This window comes from Cygnus atratus, chromosome 2 (assembly GCF_013377495.2).
Source record: "Cygnus atratus isolate AKBS03 ecotype Queensland, Australia chromosome 2, CAtr_DNAZoo_HiC_assembly, whole genome shotgun sequence".
NCBI lineage: Eukaryota > Metazoa > Chordata > Aves > Anseriformes > Anatidae > Cygnus > Cygnus atratus.
The window spans coordinates 138,567,629-138,591,341 of NC_066363.1; the positions used below are offsets into that span (position 1 = coordinate 138,567,629).

Here is a 23,713-nt window from a genome sequence, read left to right on the forward strand (position 1 = left end):
CTTAACTTCAAGCATTATTCATAGTTGAATTTTGACTTTTTATTACAGGAATTCTCTAAATCCATCCAGTGATGTCATTAATACTTAGTGATTTTGATGTACTCTAAAAAAAAAAAATAAGACACATTAAGATTGTGTGAAATAATTGTAATTAACGTTTATGAGTCAGATACTGTTGGCACTACAGTACGCTAGAATTTACTTATATTGCAGTGTATTCTGTTTTTCTGTGTTAGAGCTCTCTGTTACTTGAAACTGTATAAATATGAAGAGGCTAAGCAAGATTGTGATCATGTTCTTCAAATAGAAGATTCTAATATTAAAGCTTTTTATAGAAGAGCACTAGCGTACAAAGGATTACAGGTGAGGAAAAAGAACATGACAGGTATTCTTAAGCACTTCTAAACTTGCTTATCCTCTTCAAAGGCAATCAGGTAGTTGCAGTCAGCGAACACAAAGCATGCAGTGCTGATGATTTATTACTTTGCAAAGCATTAGGCATACATAAAATATACATATTTTTGGAACGTAAAAATCTTCATGTTGACTTGCAGTAACTTGAGAATAGACAAGAATATTGGAACAAATGAGCTTTGACTGGAGATTAGCTAAGCAAGTTTCGACTCTGTTCTAATGTTCTAATATACTTCTGGGTGTCACAATCTTTTTTTTTTTTTTTCTGTCAGGGTGTTCACTATATCTTTGGTAACGACACACAGATTCTTTTCAAGTCTGTCTTCATCTGTCCAAACTAAAATCTCAAGCTGTCTTTTGGCATCTGCGCATGTGTAACTGCTTGTCAGTATTGTACCAGGCCTTTAATTATCTTCATTTTCTTCCCTCTTCCTCCTCTAAACACATTACAAACCTTTGTCAGAGAGTTCCTTTCTCACTCTGTGGGCAGTATGGGGACTGAACCTTTTCTTTTCCATCTGCACATTGAAGTTGTCTGTACCATCCCTGTCTTATGTCACAGTTTCTTGAGTATCATTTTATCTGACCTTGATAAAACACGGTCTTATATTGCTCGTATCCATCCTGAGTGTGACTGCAAATGTCACATCACTTGAACCGTCGTTTTGTCCATCACTCTGTTGGTTCCCCCTTCTTCACTGGGTGAGTTAACTGCTTTTCTATACTTCATAATTGTTTCATAGTAATCCTTACTCTACCTGTCAACTCTTGTATTGAACGATCAGCTTCTCATTTCTGTTGTCTCATGATGTCAGCTTTCATCATCTACTTTGTATTAAATTTTACAGGTGTCTTTAAACAAAGATCTTAACTGCTTTCTCCTGTGTTCTTTGTAACTGGAGGTGATCACTCCAAATATCCACCAAGTTCTAAAAGCGTTCTTCAAACGAATACTTACATCAAAGCTCCCTTATGTTTGATGCCTTAACAAAAATTCATTGTCTCTCAGCCTACAAATCACTTGAGAACAGTTTGTTTGTGCTTATCAGGATACCTGACTATTCACATTCTGTGTTACAACACCAAATTTAGGTCTTAGTAACCATGAGAATCTTTTGATGATAAATGTGTTCCTTTGTTACAGTAGCTACAAAATTTTGAAGGTTTCCTTTGATTAATTTTCAGAGAAGATGAAAAGTCTTCATTTTGTGTAAAATAATTTTTTGTAGCTGTACCAAGCTCCCAGGTATTAATCATCTGTAACTGTATGTTGTTGGAGTTAATAACAAAAATAAATAAATAGTATAAATAGAAGCAAAAACAAATAGTGAATCTACTGGTCAAAAAAAAAGAATTACACACTAGTGAAGAATGTCAAGAATTGGAGAAACAGTTTAGCAGGTTTTTTGTAGAATATTTAAAAAAAACACATTTTGGTTGGATTTAATACCTTCGTTATTTCAAGTTCTAGGGTTGTGAGTTAGTGGTAATACCAGAGGAAGCAACAAAAGTGATCTGGGGTTGACAAATGACTGTGTAACAAAAGATATTACTGACTAGATGCATCTGTTTGGGCAAAGATGTAACTAAAGATGTAGCTAAGCTGGAAAGTGTTGTTTATAAATATCTGGGTATTTGTTTGGCAAAAAGCTGCAGTGGAATTTAATGTAGTAAATTATTTTTATAGATTCACTGAGATGTAAAGGAAGATCAGAATGGAAATCATGCTCAACTGGTGAATTAGGGCTATAACATGGGACGTGGGACTGGCCTGTATCTCCTACAGCTGATAGTCAATTCCTTGCTTTGGGTACAACCGTATCAAATGCGTTTGTCACGAAATCTGGCAGGCTGCAGTTTGAAACCCAGGACTGGTTATTTTCTGACCCTTGTTCTGGAACCTCATTTCTCTGTAGTTGTGAATCTTTGCGTTCGTAGTTCCAATGCTTTAGCTTAAATGGTAGCTGGTTTTTGATGAAAGCAATCCGTCTCCTTCATGCATTCATTTGCAGAGGCTGAGAAATTCTGGTTTTCTTAACTCTTTGTTCGTAATACAGCAAACTTTGGTTAATTTACAGACTTACTGCAGTGTCTCTGCACGTTGAATACAGTTAATTGGTATTGAACAAAATATTCTGGATAGAAAAGATAATGAGTGTCTTGTAGACTGGTGCTTTAATTACAGTTAAGCTGCAGAGGAAATACCTCAACTGGTACATCAGAGGACTATTTTTTTTCTGTAGTAATATGAATGACTTATGATAACTTTGTGATACTGCTTGGGAACAGAAGAAATACTGGGTCTCTCACTTGAAGAAATTATGTTTCTGCATAGTCTTTCACTATCTGCAGTTACGTGTCATCCTTATTTTTGATACTCCAGCCTTCAAGGTATCTTGATTATTTTTTTTTTCATGTGGTGTTTCAGTCTTCCTCAGAACTGATGCTGCTATTAACTTTATCTGTCCAGAAAACTTAATATGAAAATTCATATTTAACGCCAAAATTAGAAGTTAAAACATTAAATAAATCGCAGGACTGATCCTTGAGGAATTATGTCCTAATGTCATTCTGTCTCTTTATTTGTCCTTATCTTGGTTATCCCAGAATTTGTAAAGTAATCTCAGTCTTCTCAAGTATTAGCAGAAATTTCCCATGTCAACCTGTAAGAGATTATCTACTGAAGTGATGCCCAGGAAGATTAGGCATATTTCTGTCTCAACTTGACTCTCTTTTATTGGCAAAGCAAATATGCAAACTGTCGATGGTCTAGCATTATATTAATCTTCAGGAGGTGTTCCAGCGTTAAGCAATTATGTTTAAAAGCAGCAATCTTCAGTAAGCCATACACTGGTACGAGGAAAGGGTTTTCAGAGCATAAATTATTTCATAGTACATACTTAATAAGGAAGTCTTTTGTCACACAATATTCAAGTTCATCTGTGGTTTCACTTTTTTCTTCCTTTAATGAAGTTGCACTGTATTTAGGTGATTTTTGCCTCCTTAATGTCAAGATTCTAGCACTTCTATTTCTCTTAATTGGAAAGGACAGTATGGTAATTACAATTTATATTTCTTGTGGTGTGTTTATTGAAAAAAATATTTTCCCTTTTACTTACAGAACTATCAAGCCAGCGTTGATGATCTCAACAAAGTCCTTCTAATAGATCCAAATGTTCTTGAGGCAAAAAATGAACTAGAGCAGGTAACCCAACTGCTTAACCTTGGCAGCAGCGCTGTAACTGGCAGTCTACAAAAGCAAAGGAAGAAAATAACCATACAAGAGGTATATCAGTTCATTTTTAAAAGCAAGCAGTACAGAAGCCACACATTTGAAAAAAAACTGTTCAAGGTTTTGTTTTGCAGTCCTTAGCTATATATTTTTTGGGGGTGGGGTTCTATATATTTAATGTTATTCTGAGGGCAAATTGGAAGATTCTTACATAAGATGTGTTTGGCATCCACTGTGTTCTTTAGTAAAGCTTGGCATGCTTTGAGGTACATTCATAACCACAGCAGAAATGAAAAAAAGTACATTTAGATGGCATTAAGTCTGAGCATATGCTCCTTGTAAACAAAAACTGCTTACTTTGAAATACCTATTTTACAGAATGTGGCTGACAAATAGCCATTTTTCTTTTAAAGTCTGTGCTATTCAGGAAACCTCTGGCAGAGGTTCATTGTTAGCAGACGTGCTGGCTGTTCTTGCCTTAGTAGTAAAATTACTGGTCCAAAGAATAAAATCCTGCCTTAAAGAACAATGGTATGGGTGAAACATCTGTGGAATCTTACAAAAGAAATGCATGATGTAATGTTACATTCAGGATCAAAATATTAGCTTTGTGGAGTTGTGTGTTGGATTAGGCGATGAAGGGATTTTCTCAGTCATCTGATGTTTTTGGATTGTAACTTTGCTAGTCCTTTACAAATGTGTTTTTTTTTCCCTTTTCTGTTTAAAAGATGCAAGTTCTAGTCTATACAGTATGAAACTGAGACTGTAATTTGATTGTGTAATTTCAAAATGGTGGTGTAACAGAATTTTTAATATAGAAACAACTTGTTTTATTGATACACTTCACATTGTCACAAGTTCATGGGACTTTACGTAACTGGTGTAAGCTGGGAATAGTGTTAGTTAAGCTGTGAGTTGTGACAAACAAAGGGACTTAGAGTGTTCAGAGGAGGTCTGGGAAGTGAAGGCATTGTTCAGAGACCAGCTAACTGCATTACTGGCAGTGGTAATTTTTCCAGGGGTGGGGCAGGAAGCTTTTATATTTGCTATCGTAATTATAGCTGTCCCCTTCAAGAGCATTCCGTGTCTTATCTACTGTAATACATGGGAATTCCGTGAAAACAGACTGCAAAGATAACTAAGGAAAATTTAATTAGAAATTGATTTATCATCATTATTGCATTTTAATCAAGCTATAATTGTATATAAGACAGATATCTCTGTGGATAGTAATGATTATTGACGAACAGAGCAAAAGCTCTATAAGCCCAGTGCAGTGCTCTGCGGAAATGACTAAGCTGGCTCCCGGCACAGCACTGATACTGTACAAGGCAATATCTTGAGACTTTTCCAAAAGCTTGGCATCAGCTGGAGAGATCCCCTTCAGTGATTTGTTTTGGTCAGTTTGTACTAATCCCACGACTCCTGATGGTTTGAAATGGATTTTAGCAAATGTAGTTGATCCCAAGGCTAATTTTATTGCAACCGCTTCATGAAATTCAGTACAGGCTGCAAGCTCTGAAGACAATAAGTGGATATTCATGCAGTTTACACCATGATGAGCTTTCTGCTTCCACAAGTCTGAACAGCAGCCTGATGCCACTGCTGTATGCCTGTACTATTCTGAAGTCATGGCAATAAAATGAAACACTGCTATCTGGGGGCTAAACTTCAGTTCTGCCTGTGTTCTGCAACTTCACGTTTAGTTACGTGCATACAGTCCTCCTTAGCAATCTCCTGGGGTGCTTCAGATGTCTTTCTGCAGTGAAAGGAAATATAAAATACACACTTTTGACTAAAAGCCTGTAAAGCTAAATTAGAAAGGTATCGTTCTGGGAGGGGAAGTAGGATATAGAGAAAAGTAGGAGCCTTCCTTTTATGAAGAATAAAACGTTAACTATAATGAAGTGACATTATTATTGAATATATGCGTGCAGCTTATGAAATTAATGAGTTGATGCTATTTCTTCTGTGAAGGTGACTGAATCTGATGAACAGGAAGAGAGGCAGTTTGCTACATCAGAAGATGTTGTGACTGATGATGATACTTCTAAAGAAGCGGTTCAAAAGAGCACGCCGTTGAAGACCTCTGAAAAACTGACAATTTCCGAACCGTCTAATGCTTACGACTTTGGTCAGATTATAAATGTAGTGAATGCCAATAAGGATAAAGTTGCTTGTGCAGATCTTTTAACAGTTACTGATCCCAAAAAACTTCCAGTGCTGTTAAGTAACAAACTTGAAGTAGAGACCTTTTTGATTTTTATCCAGTCATTGGAATATTACGTACTTGGAAAAGATCCCAGTCTTGTATATCAGCATCTTTTCTACTTGAGCAAAGCAGAAAGATTTAAGGTAAGAACCTAGGTTGAATGGGTACTTAAGTTGAACAGAAACTTAGAGGAAATTTTCATATTTCAGTAGGAAACAATACAGTAATTGCTTGTGCTAATTATAAAATAATGTCTTTTCTCAGGTGGTGCTGGGCCTTCTTAGCAAAAACGAAAAAGAACAGGTTCAGCAACTGTTTGACTTGCTTGCAGAAAACCAGAATCATCAATACTCTTCGGAAGATCTTGAGAGCCTTAAAAAAGTTTATGAACTTTAAGAAGAACTTAAGTTAAAACTTATTTGTTGCATGGATATAGTTGATGTTTATGAGATAGCTGTATAAACACTGCAGGCTTGCACGGGTTGAAGTGGGTCTTTATGTGGACTGTTTAGATTCTATTTTGTTTTGATAGTATATGCACATTTAAAACTTGCTGCTCTTTTGTAGTTGTACACATTTTTAATCTCTACAGTTTAATGCATGTCTTTATGTTCAGTAACAAAGTTCAAGTTTGGCATACTGATTTTATTTAGACTTACATAAAATATATATTTTACATTTATATAATGTGAAATATCATGATGGTACGATAGATAATATACTTTTAGTCGTCATTTTGTGGGTTGTATGTTCTTGTGATAAAGAAGTGTCTTCAAGGTAAACGGGTCAGTTAGCAATAGCTTTGCTAAAATGAGTTTACAAAAAGTATAAACATTTTTCAGATAAACTACTACAGACCATCTGTTTCTTCACCATCTGATCTACACAAAACAGATTTAAATATTTTGGTGCAGTACTGCTTAGCAGCAAAGGTGAATGAATAATACATTAGCTTGTCATGGAACACTTTGAATCAAAATAATTAATTATTAAATGAATGGATATGTTTTTTTAAATGATGAACAAGTGAGTAATTTTTAGTGCGCAGAGAATTATTTATTTTCTCTGTGTGTAGAAGGATTGCTGGTTTGCACAGCTTTTAGAGTAATAGTGGTAAAAAAGAGAACAAGTGGCTGCACTTAACATTAAAAATATTTAACTCCGAGTTTTGTAATCAGATTATTTAAAACACCAGGTATTTCTGTTTGCAGACATATTCATAAAGCTAAAACTAAAACCGCTTTGTGGACCAATGTGATTCTTGTTTTATTTCGGGCAGTACTTATGTTTTATGCATGATTTAGACAAAGCTGCATTTTCTCAAGACTAAGCTTAAAAGTTTTTCACATATGCGTTCTTTTGCACATGTGATATAAATCTATGTCGAACTCACAAGCACTGCAGCAGTATCACTAGGGATGTTGTTCAAATAATATTTTTCTCAGGTGTATATTAATTAAAAATTAAAGTTTTTTTCTTGAAAAGTTCAGGTTATGGATTCTTCGTTTCTGGTTCTACACTCTTCAGACTTTCAGTTCTGACGTGGTTTATGAGTTTTGTCTTGAAGTAGAATACTAAGAATGTGGCTTTTAATTCCTAAAACACTGTCAGCACAACCTATGCTTCTTGTCCTTAGATGTCCTCTTTTTCTGAGACTGTCATGTGTCCAAGAGAGCTCTGTAGGTGATCTAATCTGTGCATAACCAATTGTACTTATCCAAGGAAGTGCCAGGCAGTTTATTCTTCAGTTGTAGTGACAAAAGTATTCATGTTCACTAATTTCTGATAGTGATTTCAGTCATTCCCACTGTAGTTTAGTATGTCTGAGAAAAGTTTGTATGTATGCAGCTTACTGACATGGTTTGGGGTTGAGAGCATTTTGTTTGCATTCCATTTGTAGAAATGCAATACAATTTAAACTATCAGGTTTGGAGGGATTGACGTGGAGACTGAATTCTTTAATCAAATGGGATGGTATTGCCTTCTGCAACAGAAGTACAGCTTTACTACGTAGATTATCCATATTTCCCCATGGGTAACTTTTGTTTCTGCAGCTTTGTTTCAGGTGATTTGGCTTTGGGGCTTGCAGCTTTGAATGAACAGAGCTGAAGGTGGTTGTAAATTACAGATTTTAAGAATATTTTGTTGATCAGCGCAGTAGGTTCCTTGTAGTTCCTACTTGGCTGTCAGAATATTTTTTTCTCATAAAATCCTGCTGAAGTTTTCTCCAATGTTTACAGAACACTTTTTTCCCCCTCACTAGAAACAGCTTAAATTATTAAAATTACTGACTTTTAAAAGGTGTATTTCAACATTTATTTTAAGGTCGGGTGTTTTACTTAGCAAGATTATTTCCATTGCTAGTTTTAAGGTTCCTATAATATTGAGGAAAATTATCAGAATGCATCAGAGAAACCCTGTTGTTAGAGGAAGGGAGGAAGAACCCAGCCTCTCTATGCAAAGAGGTTATTGTCACTGTGACCCATCAGGAGCAATGCTGGACTCTTGCCTCTGTAGGTTTCACAGGGGACAGTGACCAAGGTTTTAGCACACTCTGTCAGATGCGTGCATGTAACAAAGTTGGACACGTGGAAAATTATTTGAAGTACCGTTATGACATTTCCTATTTTATCACATACTGACATAAACGATTAATTACTGATTTGTGTTTGCACCATTCTCCTGAATTCTACATATTTTCCAGCCTTAAAGCCTATTACTCATGACTCGTCCCAATTTCAGAACCACAGAATGGTTTGGGTTGGAAAGGACCAACCCAAATTCTATACTATAAACTATACCTCTACTCTAGGTGGGGTATAGCCACCAAAACAATTTGCTTCAGCCATCTTCTTGGAACAGGAGAAGCATCAAAGGGCCACTGTTGTATGAAGTCAGGAGTTCAAAAAGATATAAGATTTTAAAATACCATTTTTCTCTAACAATGTTTCTAGTGTCTTTAGTGGTGGAAAGGGGAAGTGTGGTTATCTGAGGAAAACTGGTTTTGAACATAGTAAAGGTCTGCTAAGTTGAGGAGATATATTAGTAATACATGGATTAGAAAAAAAGTCATTTTACTAGAAGCCTAGAGGTAGTCCAGGAAGATACCTTTTCTCATAATACATTCTAGCTTGAATGCCAGATGAAACAGAGGTCTGCTCAGCCTGAGGCAGAACTGCCAGAGATAGCAGAGCAGAAAGCTAAAATTACCTCTTGATAAGAAGTGCTAAACGAAGAACCACAGCAAGCAAACCTGTTCCCCAGCTGGCAGGAGGGAGCCAGCTCTGACTGCAGCTGGTGATTTGTTTCAGATGCAGTCAGCAAAAGATCAAATAACAAACATCCTGATCTGAATAATCAGCGCTTTGCTCTGAAGTTACCCATCCTCTAAAGTACAGAGCTGGTCATTGGTTCATTAGACAGCAATAGGACAGGCCTCAGTAGAAAACTTAAACCCAGCACTAACTAGATACTCTACAACAAAGGGGGTTTTACTTTCCCTTTGCAGCTTAAGGCAGGCTCTAAGGTTTGCCCAGTTGCGCATTTAGCCACACCACCAACCCGCCCAAAAGGCTGGTTAGTAGACAGCCTGAAATTTTTAATGAAGTGTCCATATACCCGGTCCAGTATGTGTCCAGTATACCCAGGTATAATGGGTGCTGTCACACACAGGGCGAGGGCAAGAAGTTCTTTGAGGGACAGGTGTTGTCAGGGCCTGGTTGCTTCTCTGCCCAAAAGCTGATTCACTACAAGGCCATCACCACCACACCTTTTTTACTCTTCTTTCAAAGTGGCACAGGCAACAGAAGCTGGCATGGGCCCAGTACTGGTAAACCATGCTTCTTACTCTTAGGTAGGAAGGTTTTTTTCCCGCTAATCAGAACCTGCTCTGCATCCCGTAACCCATGTGCACACGTAACAAAAAGGGTTACTTACTCTTTGTGTCCACTAGGCCTTGCTGAAGGGTGCAAGCTGAACTATTTAGACTTGTTTCTTAAAATAAACAAAATACATATTTTGAGCAGCAGGAACAAAACTCCTTCCCCACTTGTAAGTCAAGATTTATGACTTGAGTCAACAGAACTCAGAGGAACCAAAATAGAATGCTGTGGCAGCATGGGACACGATGTGCAGGGTTTTAGAGACACCAATGTCCTTTAAAATGCTTGATGCAAGAAAGCATAATAATACAAAACCAACAGAAGAAAAATTAGCTGATGTGAATGGATTTTGTAATTGTCAGCCTCCGAAAAGAGTTGGCTGTTCACCCATCCAGGCTCCTGCTTTTTCTTTGAGTGTCCTTTCCGGCCAAGGGCCCTACAGGCTGCTCTGGTGCTGTCTTCGTGCTCACAGACCATGCGCTGCAGCCACCCAAGGGCTATGGGCAGGTGCTGGGGTGAGAAACAGCTCGGAGCAGGCTATCAGACCCTGATGCCTGGCTGGAGAAGTGTTAAATGCTTATCCAAAACCCCTCCCTGAGTTACCAGGTCTCTGCCTGTGCAGCACTGGTCACCTAGCCACTGCTCGGCCCTGAACCGCAGAGAAATAGAATTAAATCATTTAAAAATGCATAATACATACATAAATTCTGCCTCCTCTGGAAAAACTATATATATATATTTTATATATATACATCTATATATAGTTCTTAAACCATGAAATCCCTGACAACTCAGCAGTTTGGGTCTTGACTCTAAAATTTTCAACAGCCTCAAATACAACTCTATTGCTGTTCCTATCTAGTAGTCAAGGGCACCTTAAATACCTCTGTTTCAATCTAATCAAGTATGGAAGATCAATTGCCATGTTAAGTAAGCTATTTTAGCAATAAGTCCATCTGAATTCAATGACGAGGAGGTCTAAAAGCAGCGACTCAGAGAGGCTTCCTGCAGCACAGCCCCAGGGTTTCCTGGTGCCATCTGCTCTCATTCTCTTAGCAGGGGACCCTTCATACAGCTACAGCCCGAAGCAGGGATGCTTCTGTGTGCAAAACTCTAGCTCATGTAAAAAAAAAGGGACTAACGTGTCCTGGTCAGGACTCGTCTCAGCACCTTTTTGTGCCTACGGCAACATCAGCTCATTGTGCCTCAGAAGACCACGTGCATGAAGCATCAGCTCCACTAAGAACTTCTACCGTTCTGGAAATCTTTAAAATGGCAACTTGACAGCTGTAATTGCAGCTTGACCAGCCCCCAGCCAAGGCAGAGGTATCACGAAACGCCGCTGCCTTTTCTAGCGGTGTGCCATCGCTGCTCATCTGGAAGGAAACAAGTACAAAACCAGCTGAGCAGCTGCTCTCCTCCACCTCCCCGCGCACATTCGCGTCCCGGCTGTCTCCGCTCTTTGACACCTTCTCATTTCTTGAGACCAGGGTGATGGAGGCAAGGATGCCCGCTCCAAACACTACCAACCTGTCATCAGAGCATGCCTGCGCACCTGGACCGAAAACCCAGTTGAGATACAACTTTCCTTTCCAAACACATCCTCAGGAGCGTTCCTTATTTTCACCTCTTCTGTATTTATTTTCTCCTCAGTACCCTTTTTCCCACTTCCCAATATGATTTGGCTTAAATATTATGTGTAAATTTAAGTAGACAATTTTGTAACATGCAGCTTTTTCTCATGAGGCAGCTAAAATCAATCTCCTAAACACCTAGAACAATAGACTTTTTAATCTGGAAATTATTTTTAAGTTCATTAACTCTACTTAATTTTCAACCATCTCCATGGTTATCCTCATAAAGCATCATTACCCATGAAACTGATGGCATTACTCAGTAGGCAACTATTTAAAAATTACTTTGGATTTGCATAATGAGAAGTTACTGGGAGGGAAGAGACATACGTCATAGTCAAAATGTTCACCGATCAGTTTAAAAAAAAAAAAAAAAAAGCTCGTACTTTCACACACACAGTTTAGTGACACTGATTCAATGAAAGGAAGCGATGTACAAGGCCAGATGCTTCAATCCAGAAAAAAAATCTGCGGACTGGTCAGAAAGCTTACGCAGCAGTTTTTATCTATTTAAAATTGCAGCACTATCTCAAGTACTCTCTGATATGGCAGAGGTTAGAAACAATTTCCTCGAGGTTCATAATCTGTCATAAATTAGTCAAACTGTCCAGGAACCATGAATCAGAACGGTTTGGGTTGGGAAAAACCTTAAAGCCCACCCAGTTCCAGCCCCCTGCCATGGGCAGGGACACCTCCCACCAGACCAGGTTGCCCAAAGCCCCATCCAGCCTGGCCTTGAGCACCTCCAGGGATGGGGCATCCACAGCTTCTCTGGGCAGCCTGTGCCAGGGCCTCACCGCCCTGATTGCAAAAAAATACCCGAAAAACTACCAGCCCACTGGGAGAGCAGATGGCTATTTCAAGGGAATTGACTTCTGTAGTTTATTTCAGTGCAAGAACAAACCCATTGCTTAAGTGAATTTCTATTTCGGTAATTCTCTACATGAGAGGCATCTTCTCCTCAATACACTTAGAACATTCCATCAATACGCTGATATATCTTCTTTTTTTTTTTTTTTAATAGATTCTAAACAATTCACTGCTGCATTAAATTTATTAGTGCTGTTTGGATTGCCTCACATATGAAATACTACCGCTGAATAAAGAATGAGACAAGATGAATCTGCACAACTGTTCTGCTAAAAAAAAAAAAACCTAACTCTATTAACTACATTTTAATGTGAATATAAATTATCAAAGATGGTTTCAGAGTGACTGAAAATAATACTACCATTTGATAAAGCTTATTTACAGGATCAAGCCATGTTTTCAATTTCCTGCACAGCAAAACAGAGGTACTGAGAGATTACGTTAGGTTTAAGAACAGAACAAAATACGTCCTCCAACGCCAGTTCCCTGCTGCAAGCTCTAGATTGCATTACTGTAAATTGACATGCTCTTGTCATTTCATAAATACACTGGACAAAGCCAAGCCAGACATTTTCAGAGCTGGAGACACCAACAAGAACTATATCGCTACTGCATAAGGCATCAGATTCAAAACTAAAGTGAAAATAGAATCCAAAAGGGGAGTTTCACCTCCTGCTTTGCGGGAAGGAGCAAGTAACTTCTGGCTTAAGGTGACTGCCTGCAGGTTGTCAGAGGAGATCCCACAAAAACTGAACTTGTGGCACGTACAACGACAGAAGCACGGGCAGCTCACCAAGTCAGTGGTGTTTTACCCTGACTTCACTCTCCAGCCTCTACCTACAGGAATCAGTGAATACTTTAATTCATGATCATAACTGAGAGATTCTATACAGGTATGAAAAATTATATCAGAATTCACAAACCGGTATTACAAGATTAACAGCAAATGCTTCAGTAAATGCTGAACCTAATTCAACACCTTACTCTTCAGTAGCAACGTATTTTTAAAAGCATTCAGACTGGGAGGAAAAATATCAGTCCAGAATAAAGCACTAAAGAAGTCTTAACACTATCCACCCTAGAAAAAGTGTCTGACGCTATGGCAAAAATTGCCTTTATGCCTTGCTACCATTTCTAGAGTACGCTAGGTTTCACTCATCCCATTTTTTATTCTCTCCTGGAGCATCCACTATTGGAAACAATATAAAAAACTTGATGCTTTTTAATGATTTAGGGTTGACCCAGCCAAGTTATCTCGTTATTCAATCTGTTATCAACAGAGCTTACGCATGGGTTTGGGATCCGTGCGTCACAGCACCCCAATCAGTTTTGGTTTTTTACTTCCTGAGCCTGTCAAAATGCAGGTGAGAAAACAAACCTAATGAACACTCGAGCTCAGCCAAAAAATACCATTTTTTAACCATAAATACTGGGCAATCTGCAGTGTTTCAGAACAAACATCTTATAGGCAGTGTGAATTGATGAGTGTCCATTTAGATACAGGAGAAATTAGGGTTCAGTCTAGCTCAGCAATACAACCACAGCCTGTCCACTTGTACCAGATGGTGCATTTTTAACCAGAATGATTTGCTTGCAAGAGCCACATCCTCTCTGAAAATCACTGTCCTGCCCTGCAGGCAGCTCAGACTGCCCTTCTGTGTGATGAAAAGAAATGAGGCTGAAGTCTTGCACAAAAACATAACCGTCTTCAGATCTTGTATTTCCAAATATCAGAGCACTCCACTTTCAAAGCACGCCAAACAAAATTTAAATTAAAGGCAAAAGATGACAGCAGTCAGCACCTTACAGAAAGAAGTGCCCTCTGGGAACACAGGCATTTTTACAAGGCTCTCGGCACGCTAAACCAAGGAGCACTAGAAGTCAGCATTTAGACATTTATTTCAGATATGCAGTTTACACGCATATTATTGAGCAAAACTGAATTGCAAATATACAAATACTGTAACAAGCATTATCAAATAACATAACTGGCACTAGTGTTATAAGCATATTAATGAAACCGGTGAGGGTAAGTCATGGAAGAGGACTGCAGCACATGGCATTTTCTTTTTATCCAACCAAACTTCCAGTAGCACCATAATGGCAATACATGAAACACAAGACAGAACATTGTTAACTGTTATTCTGATATTCACAATTTCTTTTCCCATTTTTAGTGATTTACATAGCAAAAAAAAAAAAAACATTAACAGTGCAGGCGCTTTGGCCAACTTCAGCTTGTGTTCAGCTGTACATCTTCCGTATGCAAAAGAAACAAAAAAAAGCCAGCATATTTGGAACCCATCTTTGCACGTGGGCAGTCATTGCACTGCACTCTGATTCTGGGACTGCAGGTATGCACGTCTTGCAACGAGATGTCACGTGAACGTCATTCACGAAAGCCTGAGTGAGTCTTTGGTAGGCTAATACTTCATTATTATTATACATTTATCTACCACAGTCATTTTATTCACTAGAATTTTATTTTGTGATTGAAGGTGGCCAAAGAGGACGTTCTGGAAAACATTACAGTAAAATCCTCAAACGACCAGGCACTTCAAACCTAGTCTTTTCCGAAGGCACCAAGAATGGATGGGGCACCATTTTCCCCCCCTCATGAAAGGTGACTGCATCTGCTTTTCTACAATGCTTATAAATCAATGGATTGTTATTCTACAGGTTTTACACGATATATAGTAGCCTTATCTGCTGCATGGTTGGTTGCATGAATAAATAAGTGACCCCACTGCTCTTCACTGGTGATGTCTCCATTCCACCACGCATTAAGTACCAATTTCTTCTGTTTCAAAACTATGTAAAATGCCGTAACCTTGCTCAAAGTGTACACGCAAACGCTTCTGACACAGGCTACATCCACCCGAAGACACGCAATTCATTCTACATGCATTCTAAATAGTGTGTCCAGTTATGAAACAAAACGATCCTTATGAATATTCACTGCTGGAAGATGTTTGGACAGGTCTCTGCAAAACTTTTGCTTCCCTTAGAGTTCACACTAGAATGGTTTTAAGTCACTAATGCTCAGCTAACACCCATTTATCCCAAACCCCCTATTTTTCAAGTGAACAGTGCAGGACACAGTATTCATTTTAGCATTTAACATATTAACGATTACCCAATTTTTTTATTTATTTTTTATCTAAGTACACCAAGCATATGCTTTCAAGCAAAGTCGTGGCAAAAAAATAAAAAAACATGGATGTATTTGTACTGCTGTAATGCACTTGTTAAAGCCTTCGTGCCCCTTCACACAGGTCTAGGATCCATATGAAGTACTCTTCTTTATTAGACAGGTATATATAAAATACAGTTGTATCAAAACCTTGCTTCTGCTGGTCACCTGAAACTTACGCAAGTCATCACATGTAATTCAACCAGCTTTCAGGCAGGGTTTGTTAGTGGTAAATACGTTTTTGCAGCACTTTTTGGCTTAAATTTCAGTCTGGATAGCAGTGCTTAATTCCGCAGCATGTTGTGAATGGTTGTTGTTTGTTTCTTTCAGCGTTTCACCAACAACTAACTCTCCATCTGTCGCAGATGCATTATTAACGCTTTCCTCAGCGATGTAACTCAGCTGTGGAACATCAGTGCTTGGGGCTGCTGGAACAGGCGCGGGGATTCCACTTGCCTGGGGAGAGTTTTCCAAGCGGTCGTTTTCCACCTCTGGGAGAACACTGACCGTGGTAAAGCGAGTGTGATAGTCGCTGGAACCGTGGCTACAGGAAGTTTTCATACTTTCCATATCTGAGCAACTGAACTCAGAAAAATGACTCGAGTGAGAATCTGCTACAGATGGAATACTATCGCTAAGAGAGGGAGAGTCAAATTCACTGGAGTTTGTGCTTTGTTGTTCCAACAGCTGAGCGTCCATGTCCTCTCTTGTCTCGTTTATCTTCATGCTACTCTTCTTTCGCAGCTTACCTTTACATTTTTTTCCTGCTGTTGTTTCTTTGGACCACTTGGTGGCACTAGATTTACTTTCTGGCACGCAGGCCGTGGAACAGCCAGCATTACTACGACCTGCAGCACTGCCATCGTCAACACTGCTGCTTCCACTGTTGTGTCTGAATTTGGCTGGCTTTGATTCAATATCCACTTGTACTTCCATACTGTTGCCTTCCCTAGAACAAGAAAACCTGTGAGTATATCTGGTCATCTAAGACAAGCCAGCCAACGTCGCCAAACAAACTCCTGCTGCTTTCCAAAATACATAGAGCAGAAGAAAGTTACAGAGATGTAACTTATTTTAGGAAAAGCGTTTAACCAAATAAACAGCCCAAACAGAAGCACGCAGTCTGAAAGATCAAATGCTTTACTGAGCTACGATGACTGTGTGTTCCTCTTTGGAAATAACCTTGGCAAATACAAGCAATCATACATAATTCAATTTCTAACAAAAAAATTGTAGCTTCAAAGTTTTAAGTAGATCAGATGAGGCATGCTTAGAAGATCCTTTAATAAGCAAGGTTTATTAATCTTCTGTTTTTAGCACATTTCTCTTACCTGTCCAAAGGGATATAGGAGTTCAGAATGGATCCTGCCATCGCTTTGGTACTGGCGTTATCACTAACTGTTCCCAAGCTCACCGTGCCAGATTCTCCGCTCAGACTGTATCGTTCTTTCTGCACATCTGCTTGTACTTCCAGTCTTGGAGAGAAAGAAAAAAAGTTATATATACTGCTACCACAGTTAAAGCACCCTAGTTGAAAATTACTGTCACCTTGTAAAATTTCTCCCCCATTCAGTAGTAAGCACAGTTTATTAGTTAAAACCCAAAATAGATGAAATTCCCAACAGAGCAAAATGTTGCATGTAAAAACAGTTTCTGGATGCTTTCCTCCCCGAGATTTACAAGAACAACTTTCAGACTAATCTACAGTTCTTTTGCAGATAACGTATGGTCGTCTAAAAAAAAAAAAAATGGACAAAGCAATCAGAAGGATACATAAGTTCAAGACAGTTCCCATGTTTCCACAGCTGCAAATTATTACTGATGAAATAACTGTCAGAGAACTGTGTTCTCTACTCTGCTTTATATTGCATTTTATTTATTGCAACAATTTCCTTTTTCTACGTAGCCTGGACTTCTGAGTTACTTAAACCAGGTGCCAAACACTACTCATTTTCTTAAGGAGCTAATTCCATCCTGATCCCTAAAAAGGAGTATCCTTTCCAGATACTCTGTCTCTTCAGCATACAGGACAGCCAAAACGTACAGTAAGACCCCGATTCACAGAAGGCACTGAGCACCTAGGTGACAAAAAGATGTCACTTGGGCAAGGCTGAGGTGCTCAGAAGGGACAATTTGCTATTTGCAGATTACTGAACAAGCCAGAAGTTCTGACTGCCATGAGATGCACCGAGACAGCTCTCCTGTTAGAGGCCACGGTTGTGTTAAATGTGAGGTGCCTCCTGGGTAGGGGCTGCCCTCCTGGGAAGAAGGAAAAAATGCAAACTCTTTGAAGACCATGGTCTAGAAGCATCTTTTGGATATCAATAAGCTTGTCATGGACAAATTCTATCTCAGAGACCGTGCTTTTTAATAGGAACCACTTAAATTAAAAAAAAAAAAACACATCAAGAAACCTAGTAACACAACTTTCTCTGCTTACATTAAGAGGTGGATACTACATGTCAGAAGAATGTCACTTACCTGTTAAAGCAGTTAACCATTGCACTTCCTGAGAGGCTCCCTGTTATACTGGCTCCAGCCAGGGCCATGGTGCTAGCAGTTTCACTGAGGTTGTCTCGGATGGCTCCTATTCTATCCATGTGGCTACCACTTGCACTCAAGCTGCCGGTCAGTCCTCCGACACTCCCTTCACCTATGCTGGGGTTGTGGCGTGCCTCTGCTACTGAAGTGGTGTCTAGACAGAAAGAATGAAGGCTTGTTACTCCTGGAAGCAGAACTTAATACTTTCTAGAACATAACCATGGAAATTGTCCCTGGAGTTACGCTGAGAAAAAGGATTTATAAAATAAAATAACTTTGTCAAAGAAAATTGGACCTTTCTTGGAGTTGCTATAATGGTTATGCCTGGTATGACGTACTAAAGACACTGAAAAGTTAACCATGGGTAGGACATGCAATATGGAGTCAAGGAACATGGAGAGACCCAACGTCAAAGGATATTGCTACACAATTTTTAAAAAAAGCACCAGATCAGCAGCTGCAAGTATTTAGTTAGTATTATAGATAAACAGATGAAACCCAGCAAGCTTCCACAAACCAGTATTCTGAAAAAAGCAGCTTTGATTTTATCTTAAAAATTTTACCTATGGAATGGACATTACATGAGTCTGGTTTTGGTTAAAATGGGCAAGTAAAGCTTTAATGCATGGCTACTTTGAATTTGGATTCCGAAAACTGACTTTAAAAAAGAAAATATGTTTTTGCTTTTTTTAAAAAAAGATCATTTAATCGTTTTTAACAGAAGATAAAGCAGTGGATGCGCTGTCCTCCAGTTCTGCACTTTCAAGATCTTGCTGGCCATTAGAGAGGAAGTAAAATAGAAGTGGGAAGCTCAGGTACCTTTCAGTCATACTGATCAAAGTGCAAAACTGGATTCTAGAAAATTAAAATGTTCCTGCTCTTACCTTTCACTTAGTTCTGTGTCAGAAGCTGGACAAAAACACAAGAAGACTGTGATTGTCTCGCTCTACGTCCAAGTGAGCCGGTGCTGCAATTACAGCACAGCAGAACATGAACGCAGAGCAGCTACCATCATCTGAGAGCTGATCTTTCAGCGAAGTATGGAGGTGGTCCTGACTGTGCAGTACCTCTTCTGCAAATAGGTACTCTGGGTATCTGAGGCCATCAAATACAAGTCACAAAGCCCCAGTTTACAGAAAATTGAACATTTTTCTTACCTACAGCTGCATTTGTTCCACCAACATTTATATCATTTTCATCGTCAAATTCTATCCTGACACCTTTCCCGTTGCCTGCTGAAACGCCACAACCTCCACTTCGGCAGAGGGAAATTGGAACGACTCCATACACGTACGCCAGCATAATAGGAACACCAATACCTGCAGAGGGAAGTACAGTCTTTTATGAAACGTAACTTATATTTTGCACTCTTTCATAACAGTGATCTCATACTCTGTGATTACTTAAGTAATTCACACCTGAAAGAAACCAGGAGGGGCCAAAATTAAGAAGCACCAATAAATCACTAGCTGAAATGACAGTGAAGTATCAGTAGGTAGAGAAGCATAACACTGGGTGAACTAATACTTCCAGTAGGCCTGGAACATCTTTTATAAACAAAATTAAAATATTTCATATTTAAAGTTCATGCAAGTTCTATTGGATTTTGCATTCACTGGAGTCAGACAGGGCTTTGCTATTGATTTAATAGGACTTAACCTCATTATTACCATAGGATCTTTTATATTTTCTGAATCATACTAATTCCATTTAAGAACTATATAAATTTTCCTTAAATTCTGGGGGCAGGGAGCAGAGGGAACACAGTGGAAAGAACCGTGGGCTAAGAAGCACACATATATGTGCACATTTATCCCATCACTTCGAGTGGCCTATGAAAGTTATTCCTCGGGCATATGAATTAAGCCATTCTAAGACTTTGCGGATGGAAGCACACAGAAGGTACAGAAAGATGTCTGACTGAAAAATGGCACAATGAATCAAACTGGGGTCTCAAAATCAGGGTTTGTTTACAGTGATCTTGGAGCTATGTGGTAAGAAGATGAATATGTCATAATACAGAGCCAGATCTTCCTCAAATGCCATCCTCCACGTCCTTACGAAAAAAAATGGTAAAATTCAAATTGACTCCCAGTGCATAACAAGAGGTTTATCAACTACTGTAATGTTAAAAGTAACAGACTATTTTTCTTCTGTGTTGAGAAAAGCTTGATATGAAATTTTTCAAATATGAACACACTCTGCAGCAGGTTTTTTTTGGTCAATCATTTAAGAAAAAGCTTTAAATATGTCAGTTTTATGAATATGTATGTATAACCTCAGACACTTCATGTGTTTTTTACGTCTTGGTTTCTTCACCTGCAAAAGAAAGCTATCAGGCTTATCTGGGTTTTATTCACAAGTGTTTATACAACTCTGGTTGCAAGGTGCTACCAATATACAAAACAGAAGTATTTGCTTACCTACAGTTACTGCAGCTACAACTGGAGAAACAATTACAGATAGGGTTACACCACCTGCTATGGCCAAATTTCGCTTGTGCTTTGAAATGTCTTTGCCTTCGTATCGATTGTGAATCTTGAGAGAAGAAAAGAAAGGGTTTTTAGAGTATTATAATAATAATCAATAATACATTGTTGCAACGATAGAAGAGCTAACATGGTTTGGAACCTATATCCTGCTCTCTTCCATATAGACAATGTTCTATGTCGTGATTTATTTCTTAGCCTTTCTCAAAGAACAAGAGAATTCATACTCAATTTTACACAACTGTCTTAAAAGTTAGAAATCCCCCCAATTCAGCAACTAAACATTTACTTTCAGCCTCAAGCAAAGAGAGCTAAAACACTGAACAGCTTTTTTCGGTTTATTTGTTGAATCATTACTCTACCTTACATGGTTGGGAAAAGTCAACAATTTTCTGGATCAAAGAACTACCACCCTTGAGCAAACTGACCCTTCTGATTCTGTCATCTTTCCCTTGAACAATACAGTGTGAAATTTTCACAGATTAGCTCTGTGGAAACAGCTTGAAATAACATCATGAAAATCTTGTGGTAAGGTAGCCTTCACCAAACATAACCTGGAGGGAAGAACAGCAAGGACTACATTGCTCTGGCACCTTCTCATGACAAGCTGTCGAGGTAGGGAATATTTTAGCAAACCTGAGTCTTAGCAGTACTGTTATCTACTGTAGGATCTGCTATCCAAAACCCTTACTGATGGTTCAAGTCTGCCCTAATCATGAAGTGTGACCATCTCAAATTTATCTGCAGCAAATTTATCTGCAGCCACACAAGTATCAAAGGCCTTCAAAGATCACTTTTACAGAGATTTCCTACTTTTTTGTTTTATTCAGCTCTCAGGAAACATGGCTTTTTAGCCATATGTGCTTCATTTGTCAGCATTCTCGGTTAAGATATTATTACAAATGAACAACAGGTCAGTATCTCAATGGTTGTCATGAGGCTATGTTAATCCTCAGTACATCTAAGGAAGAACACATTAGAACAACAAGAGGACAATCACAATATTTTTGTACTGATATGCTACTGAAAGAAGAATGACAATGTAAGTTGAACTGGAAACTTTATTACATGTTATGCTCTCTATAGTTTCAATTTGAGATTTAATAGGGTAGTTCTCATTCTGGAATAAAGTAAGAACTTGTTCAGGGAAGGCAGGCAAGGAAAAGGAGACGACACTGCGTTTCTATACAATGAGAATGCATGTACTTGCTCTGAGAGAACAGCATGGAACGAGGGGGAACTTGAGTGTGGAACATACCTGTAAGGCCTGCAGGTACAGATTAAAAGGAAAAATTGAACATGAATACTCTCACAGCATACGTGTGTAGGAATTACAAATTCAGAAATATCAGGTTTTACGGGTCTCCGTCAGACGTTAAGCAGGACCATCTCGGGCACTGAATTTTATTGGTATGGGCAATTTTAACTACCCAAAACAAAAGGAATATGCAAAAAAAAAAAAAAACACCAGTCTGCAAGGGTTCTGGAGTCCTTAAACGCGAAGCAACAAAAAGGAATGGAAGGGATGGTTACAGAGGGGAAACTCATTAAAAACATGAAGACAGAGGGTTACATTGGTAATAATAACAATGAGATAAGAGAATTCTGAGGAAAGAAAGAATACCTAAGAAAGAACACTGGGCCAAAAGAAGAGGGATTTCAATCACAGCAGAAAACTGGTAGGTTACCAGATATGTATCTATGAAAATGAGTGAGAATAACAAGTGCTTCCTTAAGGAAACTATAGAAATATAAGCACGAACTCTCCCAGTGCAGAAGAAAATGTTGCAAAAGAACAAAGTAGCCTCCTTCACTGAAGAAGCAGCAGCATTAAAAAAAGGAAAGTAGGTCAGATTACTTTCAACAAGTACAAAGGAACAGCATGAGGGTGTCAAGACAAAGTCAGAAAGGTTAAGATAGAGGAAATAAAAGAGCAAGGGCCAAAGCTAACAAGAAATTATTCTAAAAGTACACCACTAGTAAAAGGAAGACCAAAATAGATCAGTTTGCTATTTAACAAAAACGAAGAGCTAGCAGACTAAATTGGAGGCCTTTTTTCCCCCCCTTCAGATGTCACTAAAGATTACCTGTGAGACAGGTGATTGGTGACAAAGGAGTAAGATCTGTAGGAAAACAGCACATTAGAGCATACTTGCATGAGCAGATCTGAAAAATATCTTATCAGGCCCAATTTCAAAGTCACTAATAATTTTACAAATTTATTATTCAGAAAGGTTTGAGAAAAAAAAATCAGTAGCAGATCAGTTTTGTTTTCTTCAGTGAGAGGATGACTGGCCTTGAGGACAGGGCGAAGCAGATGCCACACACAGACTTGCAAATTTTGAAGTTTTCTTACATGATGCTTTTTATAATGGTCCAGACTGGAAAAAAAAAAAAAACCAGTCTGGAGAAAAGAACTATTAACTTCGTGTAAAGCTGACAGAAAAACATCAGATTTCTCATTAGGCTGTGTTTTTTTTGTTGTTGTTGTTGTTATCTCACCAAATTGAAACTCTTTCTCCTGTTCTTCCTTCCAAGAGATGTGCTCTGAATCCAAGAGTATTTTCACCATTTTCATTAACTTGGAAGACGGAAGGAGGAAAGCATTTCTATTGTCCTCTTTCAGGACAATACCAACCTATCAGGGCTATGAGACTGCCAGAACTCAGACTAGTCTTAAACTGAAAAAATGCCCTGGAACAGTTGGATACAGCACAATGGGAATAGGCACACTATGTCGCTTAGGAGGAGACCAATTGCTTGAAGTACCAGTACTGCGAAAAAGGGTACAGGTTTTGGAATACACAACATCAAAATAGCACCTTGTTGAGAAAGAGTCAACAGGTATTTATATGAAGAGGATCACCCTTTCGTTTAACCGAGCAGAAGTAAAGCTCAGCTTCACTGCTGTACTCCGAGTGGAAAACACCAAAGTAGGTATGATGACTAAGGTACTGAACTACTTTTTTCGCCTCAAGTATTTACCAGAAAGTGCTCTAGTCACACAGCACAAGCTGCAGAAGGCAAAGGAAGGGACTGGGAAAATGAACTGCCCACTGTAGAAGATCAGGTTCAAGACCATCGAAGGAATTTGAAGGCATACAAGTCCACAGGACCTGATGAGATGCATCTGTAGGTCCTAAGGGAACTGGCAGATGTAGCTGCTAAGCCACTATCCATCATATTTGAGAAGTCATGGCAGTCCGGTGAAGTTCCCACTGACTGGAAGATAGGAAACATAACCCAT

General features: G+C 38.7%; 2 protein-coding genes across 16 annotated transcripts in view; one reads left to right on the forward strand and one right to left on the reverse strand.

Moving 5' to 3' along the window:
- The window catches only part of SPAG1 (sperm associated antigen 1), a 43,017-nt gene extending 35,672 nt beyond the window's left edge, over positions 1-7,345 (forward strand). For all 3 annotated transcript variants that reach the window (XM_035546376.2, XM_035546375.2, XM_035546377.2), the window contains 4 exons: positions 237-363; positions 3,536-3,700; positions 5,624-6,001; positions 6,123-7,345. In XM_035546376.2, coding sequence (XP_035402269.1) covers positions 237-363; positions 3,536-3,700; positions 5,624-6,001; positions 6,123-6,254 — 802 coding nt within the window. In that variant the 3' untranslated portion in view covers positions 6,255-7,345. The remainder of the gene's footprint in view (positions 1-236; positions 364-3,535; positions 3,701-5,623; positions 6,002-6,122) is intronic.
- A 6,779-nt stretch (positions 7,346-14,124) lies between these two features.
- RNF19A (ring finger protein 19A, RBR E3 ubiquitin protein ligase) overlaps positions 14,125-23,713 on the reverse strand; it is a 58,645-nt gene continuing 49,056 nt past the window's right edge. For all 13 annotated transcript variants that reach the window (XM_035546383.2, XM_035546382.2, XM_050709092.1 and 10 more), the window contains 5 exons: positions 20,401-20,515; positions 19,135-19,296; positions 17,918-18,131; positions 16,768-16,911; positions 14,125-16,385 (listed from right to left, as the gene is read on the reverse strand). In XM_035546383.2, the coding sequence (XP_035402276.1) occupies positions 15,695-16,385; positions 16,768-16,911; positions 17,918-18,131; positions 19,135-19,296; positions 20,401-20,515 (1,326 nt within the window). In that variant the 3' untranslated portion in view covers positions 14,125-15,694. The remainder of the gene's footprint in view (positions 16,386-16,767; positions 16,912-17,917; positions 18,132-19,134; positions 19,297-20,400; positions 20,516-23,713) is intronic.